Source organism: Dama dama, chromosome 6 (genome assembly GCF_033118175.1).
Source record: "Dama dama isolate Ldn47 chromosome 6, ASM3311817v1, whole genome shotgun sequence".
Classification (NCBI taxonomy): Eukaryota; Metazoa; Chordata; class Mammalia; order Artiodactyla; family Cervidae; genus Dama; species Dama dama.
This window is the reverse complement of record NC_083686.1, coordinates 12,099,645-12,114,772: the sequence shown is the minus strand read 5'-3', so window position 1 is coordinate 12,114,772 and position 15,128 is coordinate 12,099,645. Positions and strand designations below refer to the sequence as shown.

The 15,128-nt window shown below is 45.9% G+C and overlaps 1 protein-coding gene across 1 annotated transcript in view; it reads left to right on the top strand.

Annotated features, from left to right (window-relative positions):
- The window catches only part of OTOP1 (otopetrin 1), a 46,437-nt gene extending 31,742 nt beyond the window's left edge, over positions 1–14,695 (top strand). The window contains exons 4-6 of the mRNA XM_061145160.1: positions 4,069–4,199; positions 8,111–9,042; positions 14,293–14,695. Of these exons, the coding sequence (XP_061001143.1) occupies positions 4,069–4,199; positions 8,111–9,042; positions 14,293–14,463 (1,234 nt within the window). The 3' untranslated portion in view covers positions 14,464–14,695. The remainder of the gene's footprint in view (positions 1–4,068; positions 4,200–8,110; positions 9,043–14,292) is intronic.
- The last annotated feature ends 433 nt before the right edge of the window (positions 14,696–15,128 follow it).

Below are 15,128 nucleotides of genomic sequence, written 5' to 3'. Positions count from 1 at the left end.
GGATGCTGACTTTAAATCCAACGCTATTTCCGCAGCATCACAGTGGCTCAGTGGCCATCTGAGTTTACTGGGTGAAATCTTTCTTTTTGATTAGTTGACATCATAATGTATTAGATATACTGGGGTTAACAAAAAAAATCATTAAAATTATTTTCACCTGTTCCTTTTTTACTGTTCTTTAAATGTGACTACTGAGAAATTTAAAAGTGTGTTTTTAATTGAAAATTAAATTTAAAGTAAAAATTAAATTAAAAAATTTTAAATTTAAATTAAAAATTGCCTCAGTGTCTTACATTATCTTCTTTGGGATAACGCTGCTCTAGGCCATGTACCCAGATACTTCCCACCGAGATTTTTCACCTAAAGGAATTCCAAAAGACTGGAACCTGGTTCTGCCTTGACCTTGTTTGTTGAGCGATTGGAGACGAGTCTCCCTGTCTTGGGCCTCTTTCCTAAACTGGATAGAATGTAGTTTGAACTAGATATTCTCATAGCTTGATTTAGCCTGTTATTTTTTTTTAAATAAGGCAAAGCGTTAACCATTTTTGAGTTACTCATCACCTTTTGGTTTTAGATTTTTTAAAAAAATTTTTATAAAAACTTTTTGTCATGCTGGGTGGCACATGGAACCTTAGTTCCTTGATTAGGTATCAAACTTGTGCCCTCTACAGTGGAAATGTGGAGTCTTAAGCACTGGCCAGCCACGGAAGTCCCCAGAATTAGAGGTTTCCAGAAAAATTGGAAGGTTTGATATTCCAAAATGTGCATGGCAGCAAAGAACTAGGGCTGAGTCGGAATTGTTCCCTCCAGATGGGAGCTGGCCACTCATTTAGCTATAGTCCCCACCGTAAGATGGAGTGCAGAGGAAAAAGAGAGCAACCCAAGCAGTCAGGCAAGAAAAGGGAAATTTATTAGAGGGAAATGAGAGGGTGACTGGCCCTTACGGAGAACCAGCGTCCTCCCTTTCTGATGGGGTCTTTCTTATATACCACCAATGAAAAAGTCTCTGAAGGGACGGTTAATTTTTAGCCTGTAGCTGAGTCCTGTCACATAGCCAGAGGTCTAGAATCCAGGGGTCTCGTAGCCTTGAGAAGGTAGGCACCAGCGGGGAAAACAGACTGTCATTTGGGCAATTTGGTCAGTCTCAAGGGTCACTGTGATTTTATTCTTTGTTTGTGAGGTCAACATAATGAGCCATTTCAACCGTGAGCCCCCATGTAGACCCTATCACCCACCACTCCCTAATGTGTCCCAGGCCTGCTTTATTCATTGACACTTCCTGCCACACCCTGGAGGTTTCAGAACTTCCCACCCTTGGACTTACCCTTTTTTTCTGGTCTTTTGAGCCAATACTCCACTATCCATGCTTTTAGTACCTACAGGGACTTTTCTACTAATCTGCTAATTCTTACAGGTTTGAGTGCTTTTCTTTTCTCAAGAGTGAAGTTTAGAGAAATAGCACTTCTGAAAACAGCTGGAAAGATAAACTGAGGTCAAAAAATGGCTCATGGAAGCTTTCTCTTTATTGTGGTCTGGGGTTACTGGATCCACATATGAGCAAGGCAGCCTGGCATGAGGAAATGATGTTTGCCGTTAGTTTGTAGGACAGTTTCCAGATCAACCAGCCGGAGGTTGTCAGCTCCTGGGGAACTTGCGTGGCAGAAAAATGCCTGCAGCCATGGGTGGCGTCGGTCTTACCTGCTTGGGTTCTGTGGAACTGGGATATGCAACGTCATTTGGACCAGGAAAGAGGAGAAGAAAGAGGAGCTGTGTGCATTATAAGTAAAAGAAAAGCCAGCCAGCCAGCCGGAGGCAAACAGCATTGTCTGCATTTGTCAAAGGCTCTATACACACAATGCCTCCCAGGTGCCCTGGGGGAAGTCTGGCCACAATCTGGAGCAAATGGACGAGCACAAGGGGCGGGCAGATGGGGAAACACCTGACTCAGACTGCCCACCCACGGCCTTCTCCACTTGCGCCTGGACATTGGGAAGCGGCCAAAGGAAGCAAGAGTTCAAATAAGGAAAGACTTGGCTTGCGAGTGTTCGTGGAAGCCCCAGAGGAATCATCTGGGTTAAAACTCAGAGAAGCAAGGTCAGGGATGAGGATCCAGCTGTACCATTTTTCCTGGAGGCAGATCATGGACAAGCATGCTCTTGGTTACGGGGGCTTGCATCCTCTGGGCCTCTGCTCTGCCACTGGGAAGTGGTCTGTTAGAAGTTTCAAGGAATGTCCTTGTCAAATCACCTGTATTTTCTGCACCTGCTTCATGCATGGCCCATTGTTAAGCACCCTAGAAGCGACCAGTGTGAACATGTTAAACTGGCAGCCATGCAGAGACTTTGGAGGCTCTGAAACAGACCGTGACTCCATTGGAACCATATTCCCCTAGATCCCTCCCCTGTCCTCGAGTCCAGAGTCATTCTTTTTCTTCTTCCTTAGGAGGCGGTGTGGCCAGAGGCAGGGCTAGAACTCTGCTCAGACTAGCGTAGCCTTGCGCTTACTAACTTTCAAACTCCACATGTGGCTATTTACTCTACTTGTGAAATAGTAGTGTAGTGCAATGTTAGTTGCTCAGTCATGTCTGTTTCTTTGCGACCCCATGGACTGTAGCTGGCCAGGCTCCTCTGTCCATGGGATTCTCCAGGCGAGAATACTGGAGTGGGTTGCCATGCCCTCCTCCAGGGGATCTTCCTGACCCAGAGATCACACCCGGGTCTACCATATTGCAGGCAGATTCTTTACCATGGGAATCAGTTCAGTTCAGTTCAGTTCAGTTGCTCAGTCGTGTCCGACTCTTTGCGACCCCATGAATTGCAGCACGCCAGGCCTCCCTGTCCATCACCAACTCTCCCAGAGTTTACTCAAACTCATGCCATTGAGTCGGTGATGCCATCCAGCCATCTCATCCTCTGTCGTCCCCTTCTCCTCCTGCCCCCAATCCCTCCCAGCATCAGGGTCTTTTCCAATGAGTCAACTCTTTGCATGAGGTGGCCAAATAATATGGCATAATTCCTAAACCTGGGCTTCCCTGGTAGCTCAGCTGGTCAAGAATTCACCTGCAATGCGGGAAACCTGGGTATGATCCCTGCGTTGGGAAGATCCCCTCAAGGAGAGCATGGCGACCCACTCCACTATTCTTGCCTGGAGAATCCCATGGACAGAGGAGCCTGGTGAGCTGCAGTCCATGGGGTTGCTAAGAGTCAGACATGACTGAGCAACTAACCACAGCAGCATTCCTAAACCTATCTGAAACTCCAGCTGCTAAACAGTGTTGTCACAGAATAGACTTTTTGAATATTTCTGCCTCCCTCAGTGGCTGAGGGTTTCATCCCATGTTGGTTGCTTCATGGTTACAAGATAGCTGCCACAACTCCAGCTTTCATGTCTACATTCAAAGCTGGGAAAAAGGGAGAGAAGGAGACTAAAGAGGCTTTTCTCATTCTGTTGTCTTCCATCAAGAAACCAAAAGCTTCACCTCACATTCTATTGGCCAAAATGGCCATGCTTCATTGTAAGGGAGGCCAGATATCAAGTCTGTGGTTTGTTTTGGTGTCTTTGAAGTAAATGGCAAGACAGGGGATTGATAATGACCACTGGGTTGGCAACCCAACCATAAGGATGTACCAAACTCTTCAGATGTCCAGTGTAGCCCTTTTATCTTTTCTTAAGTGTCCTCTTCCCTTCTGGAAGAAAGGGTTTGGGGTATGGTGGGGTTGGTTGCCTGCTTTTAGCAAATTTCCATCCCTGTATCCCTCTTTCAAGACCAAGGGCTTTTTTTTTTTTTTTTTGTCCTGTAAACAATGAATTGAGTCCTGGCAGGTTCAAGATTAAGGCAGAGTGCCAAGACTGGGGTTTTGGAAGGTTCCATGCAACTGCTTCTCCTAGCCAGACAGGGGACCCACCCAGAGCTTGAGTTGCCAGATGAAACCACAATCACTGCTGAGAAAGAGGGGTGTGTGTGTGTGTATGTGTGCACGTGTGTGCGTGCATAAAAAGTCTCCACCTCATCTCTTGGTCTCAGAGCTTCCCAGGGCTGCTCAAGCAGTGAGTCCTTGTGTTTTTCAGGTTTGGGGTGATCCACTCAGTGTTCACCAACCTGCTTCTGTGGGCTAACAGCATCCTGAATGAGTCAAAGCACCAACTTAATGAACACAAGGAACGACTCATCACCCTGGGCTTTGGGAACATAACTATAGGTGAGTGGTAAGAGTTGCCTGGCTGCTACCTTGGAACAGCTGGGAAATCTCAGAGATGGAGGGATGGGTCTCAAAGACCTGCAGGGTCCACCCAACTGAACATCGGCCAGACAATCCCCTGTTGTTGAAAATCTTTCAAAACCTTCTAGGTCTTTCATCCTGCCTCCATAAGTAGGGTGTGCTGAGCATAATTAAAGGGTTCTTCAGTGACTCGTCAGACCCAAGGGTCATCATTTTGACCACTGTTTCTCATGGTTCAGTTTGGTATGGAGGTGAATGTCTTTGTTTACAACTGCAGAAGGTTGGTGGTTGTTACCGTTTGTGTTTTTAATTAAACTTCTATGACCAGTTCTTTCTACTGCAAGTATAGCTTTGAAAGATCCATAGACATCTAATGGTATGTTCTGGTTAATTGGTTTTTGCTCATTTGAAGTTTTTGTTTAACTCTATTTGGTTTATAATTTTGGCCTATCTTTATTCTCCCTTGTACCTATTTGAGCTCCTGTCGTGTGAAGCTTTTCATTTTCTTCCAGAATTCTCTTTCGGAATCTATCTGTTGATTTGATCTTAGAGCACTGGAGTTGAGAAGAATGTGGCGTAGAGGAAGGTGCAATGTACGGGAGACTGAGGTCTCAGGTTTGGGTCCTATGCCCATCATGTTTTGGCTCTGTGACCTTTGGATGCCATTCAGCCACTCTGAGCCTCTCTTTTCTCATTCATAAAGTGAGGGGGCTTGAACCACATACTTTCTATGAGTCCTTCCAGTGTTAATGTACAGCACATCTATCCTCTCTGTACACACCCAGATCAGTCACAAAGAGAACTTTAAACCTGTTTCCTCACCAGTGGAGTGAAGATGACAAAATCAGGGGACACGCTATATTTCTTCACCACCCCCAACCAGCAGCCTACTCTTGGGAAGGTCATGCTCCTTGGGCCTCATTTCCTCACTGGAATCAGTAACAGTAACAGCAATGACAGCAATAACAACATGTTTTGGTAAGCATTCTCTGAGTGGCTGGCACATTAAACTCTTGTCCCCACACTTGGAGGTAGGCAACACTAACCTTATTAATATGGATGAAACGACTGGGCCACAGAGAAGTTAAGTGACTAACCCAAGATCCCACAGTGAGTAGATGATTGAGCCAGGTTTTGAATCATAGCAATGTGGCTCCAGAGACCTTGGTGAAGATGGGATTAGATTAATTTATAAAAAAGGAAACTTTGTCAACTCTAACATTCTGTTAATCTGAACCTTTTTCTTCTGAGTTCTTCCTTGTCTTTTGCATCATACAGTCTTAGGTTATAAGTGGTAGGGAAACTCCTTGTGTATTGAAGATTGTAGTGCTCTGCAAAAGTAAGGCAGATTACTCCTGGGTATGTATATATGTATGTATGTATGTATGTATATATATAGACACACACACACACATGCACACTCAGACAAAGCTATAATTCAAAAAGATACATGCAGCCCTATGTTCATAGCAGCACTGTTTACAATAGCCAAGACATGGAAGCAACCTAAATGTCCATTGACAGATGAATGGATAAAGAAGATGTGGTACATATATACAATGGACTATTACTCAGCCATAAAAAGAATGAAATAATGCCATTTATAGCAACATGGATGGACCTCGGGATTATCATACTAAGTGAAGTAAGTCAGCCAGAGAAAGATGAATATATATCACTTGTATGTGGAATCTAAAATATGACACAAATGAACTTATCAACTAAACAGGAACAGGTTCACAGACATAGAGAACAGGCTTCTTGTTGCCAGTGGGGAGGGGAATAGGGGAGGGAAGAACTGTGAGTTTGGGATTAGTAGATAAAAAAACAAGTGAGGGTAATTAATGCTACCATAAAGGCTTTTTTGCCTGATTTTGTATGTAGTATATGCATACCATAAATTAAAGCAATGGCAAAATGTAAAGAAAAAATTCCACAATAACACCTACAGCTAATGTAGCAGCTAAATGCTACAGCTAAATGCTGTTAACGTCTGGTTAGTTTTTGGTAGTGTGCTGTGTATTTATTTGTAGTTGAGATCATACGGTATATATTCAATCATTTTTTTCTATCACCTACAGTAAGAAATAGATTTTACATTGTAACCAAAATGCCCTTATGTCTACATGTGTGTTCCCATGAAAAATAATCATACTATATCAAAGATGCCCAAATTTCTATTGTATTTGATTCCATTCAGTTAATCCTATTTTATCCCATTGCAATTCCATTAAAAAATATTGGCTGCTATCCTTTAAACTGAGCTCACAACTGATTTCCGGGTTGTGGTATGCATTTTAAAATACTGGATATACAATTTGTTCTTACTTTCCCCCTCATTGTTATTGTAGCATAATTATTTTCTTATATCATTAAAACACACAATTGTTATTTTTTTAATCTTTAAAAATTTTTAAATTTATTTTTAATTGAAGGATAATTGCTTTACAGTTTTGAGTTGGTTTTTGCAATACATCAACATGAATCAGCCACAGGTATATGTATGTCCCCTCCCTCTTGAACCCCTCTCACCTTCCACCCCATCCCACTCCTCTAGGTTGTCACAGACACAATTATGATTTTTAATGGTTGCCTACTATTCCATTTCCTTCTCCAGGTGATCTTCCCAACCCAGAATCGAACCCTGGTCTCCTGCATTGCAGGTTTGATTCCTGGGTTGGGAAGATCTCCTGAAGAAGGAAATGGCAACCCACTCCAGTATTCTTGCCTGGAGAATCCTCTGGGCAGAGGAGCCTGGCAGGCTACAGTCCATGGGGTCACAAGAGTCAGACACGACTTAGCTACTAAACCACCACCACTATTCCATTATAAAGATGTATTATAGCATTCATCTAATTTTATAAATTCATCTAATTAATCCATTATAAAATCCATCTAATGCTTTCTAATTGTGCCACATTGAGTGTTTCTGTTTCTTTCTCAGAAACACACAACAAAATTTTACCTAATGCTTTGATTGTATTTTTGACTTGTTCCCTAGAATAGATTGGAATTATAGGCCAAAGACTTTATACCATCTTTAAGGCTTTTGTTGCATATTTCATTATTTACTTATAGCATTTCCCCTCCTTGTTATGAAATGGTCCTTTATACAATCAACAAGTTTCTTCCAGAATATGGGACTTGTCTCTTGCCACACTTGCTGGCTTCAGATATTCTCAAGAGGAAAATCTTTACTCATAAGAGGCATTTTCCCTCACAAGGTTGTTTTTAAAAAAGTAATTTTAAAATAATACATGTCAATCATATTCATACAGAAAGCTTAGAAAATACAGTGAAGCAAAATCTAAAGGAAAACTTACACAATAGGTCAATTATATCTCAATAAAACTGCAAGAAAGATACTTTGAGATGTTTCTTTTACTGAAAGAAAGAAAAGAGAAAAGTAAACCAAAGAAAAATCACCTGCTGTTTTTCCACCCAAGGATAACCATTGTTAACATTTTAGTTTGTGGCCTTCCAGACTTTTTCTATGTCTGTCTATCTCCCTGTCTCTCTCTGTCACCTTTATATCTATAATTTATAAAAACAGAGTCATGCTCTAGCCTCTTTGGCAAGCTGCTTTTGTTCAACAGTATCTTCTGAACATCTTTGTATGGTGGTAAGTAGATTTCTACAATACCATTTCCAATGGTTGGACAACATTCTGATGTCTGGAGAAGATCTAATTCATGTAATTAGTACTCTTGGGGACATTCACAGCTGTCAAGTTAGACAGGATATTCAACATGACAATAAGCCATGACATAAAGTTTTTCATTCAATGGGCAAACCCAAGCACGCATCCAGAGTGACAATATTTCTTTGTGGTTTTCCATGTCATCACATGAATGTACTAATCGCCCTCCCCTGTGATCTGCCTCCCCTAGTTTTAGATGACCACACGCCTCCGTGTAACTGCACGCCCCCGACCCTCTGCCCGGCCATCTCCCACGGGATGTACTACCTCTATCCTTTCAACATAGAGTATCAGATCCTGGCCTCCACAATGCTCTATGTCCTGTGGAAAAACATCGGGCGCAAAGTCGACAGTCACCAACATCAGAAGATGCAGTTCAGGTTGCACGGGGTCCTGCTGGGCTCGGCCCTGGGCCTGACCGCACTGGCCGCCACCATCGGGGTCGTGGTGGTGTATCTGATCCAGATCGGTCGTTCCAAAACCAAGAGCGAGGCGGCGCTCATCATGTTCTACCTGTATGCCATCATCTTGCTGATGCTTATGGGGGCGGCAGGGCTGGTTGGGATCCAGATTTATAGGCTAGATGAGCAGTCACTAGATGAATCCAAAAACCCGGCCCGCAAACTGGACGCGGACCTGCTGGTGGGTACCGCCTCTGGCTCCTGGTTCATCTCCTGGGGTTCCATCCTGGCCATCCTTTGCGCTGAGTCCCGGCCCCCATACACCTGGTACAACCTGCCCTACTCCATCCTGGCGGTTGTCGAGAAATACATCCAGAACCTCTTCATCATTGAGTCCATTCACCGAGAGCCAGGGAAGCTCTCTGAAGCCATCAGAACCCTGCGGGTGGTCACAGTCTACAATGGCAACGCCACGTCTCTGCCTTCTTCCTGCCTCAAGAACGGACCTACGGCCGGGGACGTAGCTCCCCAGGCCAGTGAGATGCCGCCTGTGGCCAATGGAAACACACATCTGAGAGAAGTCGGTGGTGGCCAAGAGAAAGAGGATAAGAGCTGGGAAGGGGCCCCAGGCCCAGCCTGCCACCCCTGTTTCCTGCAGGGCAATGCCCAGAGAAGAGTCTTGAGGAATATTGCAGCTTTTTTGTTCCTCTGCAATATTTCGGTAATCTGTATCATTGTTTTCTTTATTTTTTAAAAAATTGATAAATCTATTTTCCCTGCTGTTTTTGAATGAGGAGTGAAGGCAGCTTATAATCAAAATAATTTAAGTGTAAGGTTAAACTATTAGGCTGGAACATAGGCTTACATTCTGTCTATATAAATCCATGTACTGAGGATCTGTGTGCCAGGGGCTGGGGTGGGAACTAAAAATTAAAGGTGAGAGAACTCAGTCTCTTTCCTCATAAAGGTCATAGTGTTTGTGGGAGAAGGAGACAAGGGGAAAAATATAATGTAGTGAAGATGGCAAATGCTGGGACAGGACTATGTGCATGGTGGAATGGGAGTGTGGATTCAGGCAGGGACTTGAATGAGCAACGGATGCTTAAGGTGAGACACAGTCTCAACTAGGAGTGCTTTTGGCTGTAAGTAGTAGAAAGCTTGATAAGCAGTATTTTCTGTCTTACAGACAAGAATTCTGGAAGTTGGCTGCTCAGGGTTGGCCTGGCAACTGAACCCTATCATCAAGGGTCCAGGCACTGTTCACCTTTCTGCTTGACTGTGGCTGGTGTAGTGCTTGTTGCCACATGGTCATAGGATGGCTGCAGCAGCACCAGGCATCATGCCTGTGTTCAAGACAGAAGACAGAGGAAGGACTGGTGCCAGGCAATGTCTGTGATTGATGGGAGCACCCCTAACTGCCAGGGAGAATGGAGAACTGGATGCTTTGCTTTCTAGCCCCTGTGATGGAAGGTGAAAAGGTAGATGAAGATGTACAGACAGCCACTCAGTACTGCCTGTCTCAGCCTCTATGAATGGTTGAAGTCTGCCAACTGTGGTCAAGGCAAGGAAAAGCCTTGGGGGCAGAGGGCACATGATGTGCAAGGCACAGAGGCATAGGATACCATGGCCTATTTGGGGAGCACTAGCTGATTAGCATGACTTCCATCCGTGTGAAGCAGAGCAGGAAACAGGATGGAGTGTGTGGTTAGATGGATCTGGCTTAAGCAGAGCTTCATAAGCCTGCCTGAGTTCAGTCTTCATGCTGAGGGTGGTAGAGGACCTTCTCAGACCTTTGTATTTTGGAATGATGTCCTTGTACCAGTGTGCAGGAAGGATGGAGAGAGATAAGATCAAAGATCAGGGAAGCTGGAACAGAAGCCCCCACAGCGACCCAGAGAGAAAATGATGGGAACTTGAACCAGGGCAGTGCCAGTGGGGATGCGGAGAATTGTATAGGATTTATCTCACTTGGTGTGAGGTGAACCATGTCCAGGTTCATTTGACTTGAGTTCCTGGGTAGATGGTGATGTTATTTATGGAAGTTGAGGGTCTCTGGTCAGGGAGGAGGCTTGGGAGGGGGCTTAAGGGGAGGGTGAGCTTAGTACTGAACAAATTCAATGGTAAGATCTATCTAGATATTACTAACAGGCAGATTTTTTTTTTTAAATTTTCTATTGCTGTGTAATCAGTGACCCCAAATGCATGACAAAAGCAACAATCATTTTATTATATCTGATGACTCTGTGGGTTAGGAATGCTGGCAGGGCTTGGCGGGACATTTCTGTTCCTCACTGTATCAACTGAAGCTGGTGGTAGGGTTGGGAAGTCCACGATCTGGTGCCTTGGGTGGGGGAGGCCGAAAGGCTAGATTCAGCTGGGACTCTGGTTGCAGCATCTACGTGGGGGTTCTCCAGCACAGTGGTCTTGGGGGAGGTGAACTTCTTAGCCCCAGAGACAAGCTTCCAGTGGATTGGAAGTGCCAGACTTTTTTTTTTTTTTTTTGTAAATTAATTTATTTACTTTAATTGGAGGCTAATTATTTTACAATATTGTAGTGGTTTCGCCATACACTGACATGAATCAGCCATGGGTGTACACGTGTCCCCCGTCCTGAAACCCCCTCCCACCTCCCTCCCCATCCCATCCCTCAGGGTCGTCCCAGTGCACCGGCCTCAAGCACCCTGTCTCATCCATGGAACCTGGACTGGCGATCAGTCTTTTAAGGCCTGGTGTGGACATTGCATGGCACCATTTCTACCAGATTTTATGGGTCCAGCAGTGACAGCATCCATCCAGACTCGAGGGAAGGGGGCAGAGGTCTGCCTCCCAAGGGGATGAGTAGCAAGATTTGCAGCCAACTTCACAGCAGATGGAAAGGTCTGGATTTCAGGAAAGAGGCTTATAATCTCTTCTTCTCATTTTCCCTCCCACCCCCCTTCCCTTTCTTCCTCCCTTCCTGAAAATAGAGCTGTGGTTGCCTACTGAGGGACAGCACTGCTGTGAGTCACAAGGGTACTACGTGCCCCAGAGTGTTGGTCTTCCTCCTATGGGGCTTACAAACCAGATGGCAGGACTAGCAACAACAGTCAAGTAGGAAAAACGCCCATAGTGACGCGTACCCTGCAGAGAACTACGAAGGGAGGGTGCGTGTGGTGGTGCTTGGATGCCCGAGGTTGATCAGAAGGCCGGGCTGGTGGGAAAGGCTCTCTCAGGCTGTGGGATTAGGGCCCCGGGCTGAACAGCAGAAGGACCCATGGTGCTCCAGGTAGAGAAGGCAGCCAAGCAAAATCCTGAGTGGGAGGAGCTTGCCTCCTTCCAGAAGAGGAGGAAGTGCCTATGATCAGGTGGGTGGGTGGGGGGGCAATCTGGGCAGCAGGATTGGGGGCTGGTAAGGAATCATCTAACAGAGGGCTCTGCCATTCTGTGTAGGGGTGGATTATTTTTTAAAAATATGCTGTGAAGCCTTTGGGAGCTTAAACAGGAAAGGGACACCATCTCACATAAATAATTAATCTGGTGCTGAGTGGTGAATAGACTGTGGGCTGAGAGCATAAGCAGGGCGGGGGGCCCACTGATGGTCCAGCTGAGAGATGGGGGCGGCCTGGCGGGTGGAGTGGGGAGCGATGGGTGGATTGAGGATGCTGTTTCGGAGGCAGAGTCGTCAAGACTGACTGATGGATCAGATGGTAGGTGGGTGTTTTTCAGATCGAGTCAGAAGGCCAGGATGATACTGGAGCTTTGTTGAGCTCCTGGGAAGAAGGTGTTGCCGAGGAGACGGGGAAAAATGGGAATGTAATGTTGAGTTTGAGATATGTTGTAGACAGCTGAGTAGCCTGTGAGATATATGAGCCTGGACTTCCAAGGGTGGACCAGGCTGGTGATGTGGATTGGGAAGTTGTGGGCCCATAGCTGGTGTTTACAACCCAGGCTGGGTGAGATCACTGGGGTCACGGGGGTAGGGAAGAGAGGACCCAAGAATGAATGAGCCCTGGGACCAGCCAACATTGAGAGACAGCAGAGGAGGAGCCAGCTAAGGAGGCGAGAAGAATCAGCTGGCATGGGAGGAATACCTCTAAGGACCCAGAACCCAGAACCCAGGGCTAGAGTTATAAGCCTGAGAGGTTTCTTTGTGGAGATGTGAATGAAAGCCACTTGTATCAGTTACCCACTGCTGTGTAAGAAATGACCCCCAACTCAGCAGCTTAACACAACAGACATTTATCATTGCACAGCTATCCTGGGTCAGGAAGCTGAGCATGGCTTAGCTGGGTGACTCTGCTCAGGGTCCCTCACAGGCTGTAGTCAAACTGTCCACTGGGGCTGCAGTCATTTCCTGGCTTGGTTTTTTGGGGGAAAGGGGTCTGTTTCTAAACTCATGTATGCGACTTTGAGTTTATGTGACGCATATATGTGGACTCAGGTCCCGGTGAGTTGTTGGGCTGAGGGTTTGAGTTCCTTGCTGGCTGCGAGCCTGAGACTCACCTGCCCACAGTTCCTGGCTACGTGGCCTCTCCTTAGGGTGGCCCACGTGGGATCTGGCTTCTTCTTGTGGCTCACACGGCAGCTGGTTTCTTCTTGTGGTTCCAGTGGCAGCTGGCTTCCATTCTTGTGGGAGGGGGTGAGCAAGATGGACTCCAGAGTCCTTTTGTAACCTAACCTCAGAAGTGACATCCCATGACTTGTGTCATATTCTTTTGGATCAGTCCAACCCAAAGCTTTGGAGGGGGCTCCACGGAACGTGAATCCCAGGAGGTGGGACCCTTGTGGGGGGTCACCTGAGAGGCTACCTGCCACAGTGTGGGGATGAAGTTGCAGAAGTGTTAGTGTGAGAGAGAGAAGCAGGTCTAAGAGCCTGAGAATTTAAGCAGAGAAGCTGGAACAGGAAGGCTGAGAAGGGGAACCAAGGTATAGGTTCCATAAGCAACAAATACGATAGGTTATTGCTTCATGTTTTGCAGATTTAGGTGCCATCTTATTCTCATCTGAGCCCCCTGAGACAGATGTTAGTATTCCCATATTACAGATGAGGAAACCAAGGCTTGGAGTGGTTAAATCATAGTCTGTAAGTGGCAGGAACCCACGGCTGGCTCCAAGACAGTGCTTCTGCCCCTGGTCAGGGGGATGTGGGCAGGGCCTGGGCTATCTTTCTAGGCCAAGGACAAGCCAGAAAAAAGACCATCAGCCCAGACACACGGGCCCAGGATCTGCAAGCACCAATGGTGATATGTACAGAAAATGGGTGTGGGAAACAGCGAGTACCACTGTAGGAAAACACAGTGGGGCTGTGGGAAGACAGAGGAAGTTCCTGCCTGACCGGTTATATCAAGGAGGGCTTCCTGCAAGGGGAGATGTCTCCAGACTTGGAAGAAGGTAGGACTTAGCAGAAGAAGGAAGACAGGGAGTCCCTGATAGAGGAAGAGGTGGGAGCAAAGCCCTGAAGACTGGGGAAAGAAAGGCATATTTGGAGACTGCACAGTCCGGTGGGGCAGAGTGAAATGGGTGATAAGGGATGTGAAGACGTGGACAGGTGTCTAATTATTGAGATTTAGACTTTCTCCTGAAGGCATATGGAGCCCTGGTGAGTGACCCGCAGAGGAGTGACGAGGTCAGATGTGTGCTTTATAAAGATCATTCCTGCAGCCACATTGTGGGGGTCAGGGGGAGATGGATGGAAGGTGCCCCCTGGAGTGGGGGGTCTTAGGAGGCTTTGCAGCAGTCCAGGTGGGGAGACCAAGGACCAGGGACTAGACCAAGGTGAAGGCTGAGGATGGAGGGAAGCAGGTGAGTTTGAAGAGCGTTCATGCCGGACTGGGGCTCAGTGCTCTGGCCGGCTGCATGGAGTTGGGAGACAACGGGTGGGGGCTGCTTGGCCCTGGGTCGGGTGTGACTTAGTTTCCCTGGGTCCAGGTCAGCACCAGGGTTTGTGTGGGACCCTCGGCAGCTGCTGGGACCGTCTCCTCCTCTCTTGCAGCTCTGGATCCCGCCCGCCTTTGGCTGCCGCCCTGAGTACGACAACGGATTAGAGGAAATGGTCTTTGGCTTTGAACCCTGGATCATTGTGGTCAACCTGGCCATGCCCTTTTCTATTTTCTACCGAATGCACGCAGCTGCCTCCCTCTTCGAGGTCTATTGTAAGATATAATCTGTGTCCACATCAGAGACGGAGGGGAGCGCTAGCAAGAGAATTCAGTGGAGCCACCTGGGAATGGCGAGGTTGGGCAAATATTGCCTTACAGATGCGAGAAGGGCCCCCTTTGTCTGTGATAATTGCTTTTCCCATGAGCTGGAATTGTCCGTCACCCTGGATGAGTGTAAACAAGTTAGATCAAAATTGATGAGGTGGCTGAAATCTGCCCTTGGGTAGTTAAATCTAATCAAACCCAAATTTGATCTTCAAAATGACATCCTTTGTTTCCAAAGGAAACAGGTTGAAAAAAATATATCCAGTTTGTTTGTCATTAAAATCATTTTCTGTTATTGTGTTACAATATACAATCTTTTTCTGACCATCTGCATGGTCTAATCACCCTTAAATTTTACCCTTCTCAGAACTGTGAATGTAGCTACAAATACATTTATTTTATATTGTACTTTTGAAGATGTTTAATTTTAAAATATTTTATGTTTAATTTTTTGAACAAACTTATTTTATCATCTGGATGGGAAACTGTGTATAGATCAATATAAAGACATTTCTCGCCTGAAGTTTTGGCACATTTTCATTTGTAATCGTTCTGAAGTTGTTTAAAAAATACATCTTTACTGTCTTCCTCTCACTATAAAGATATATATGCCTATTTTAGAAAA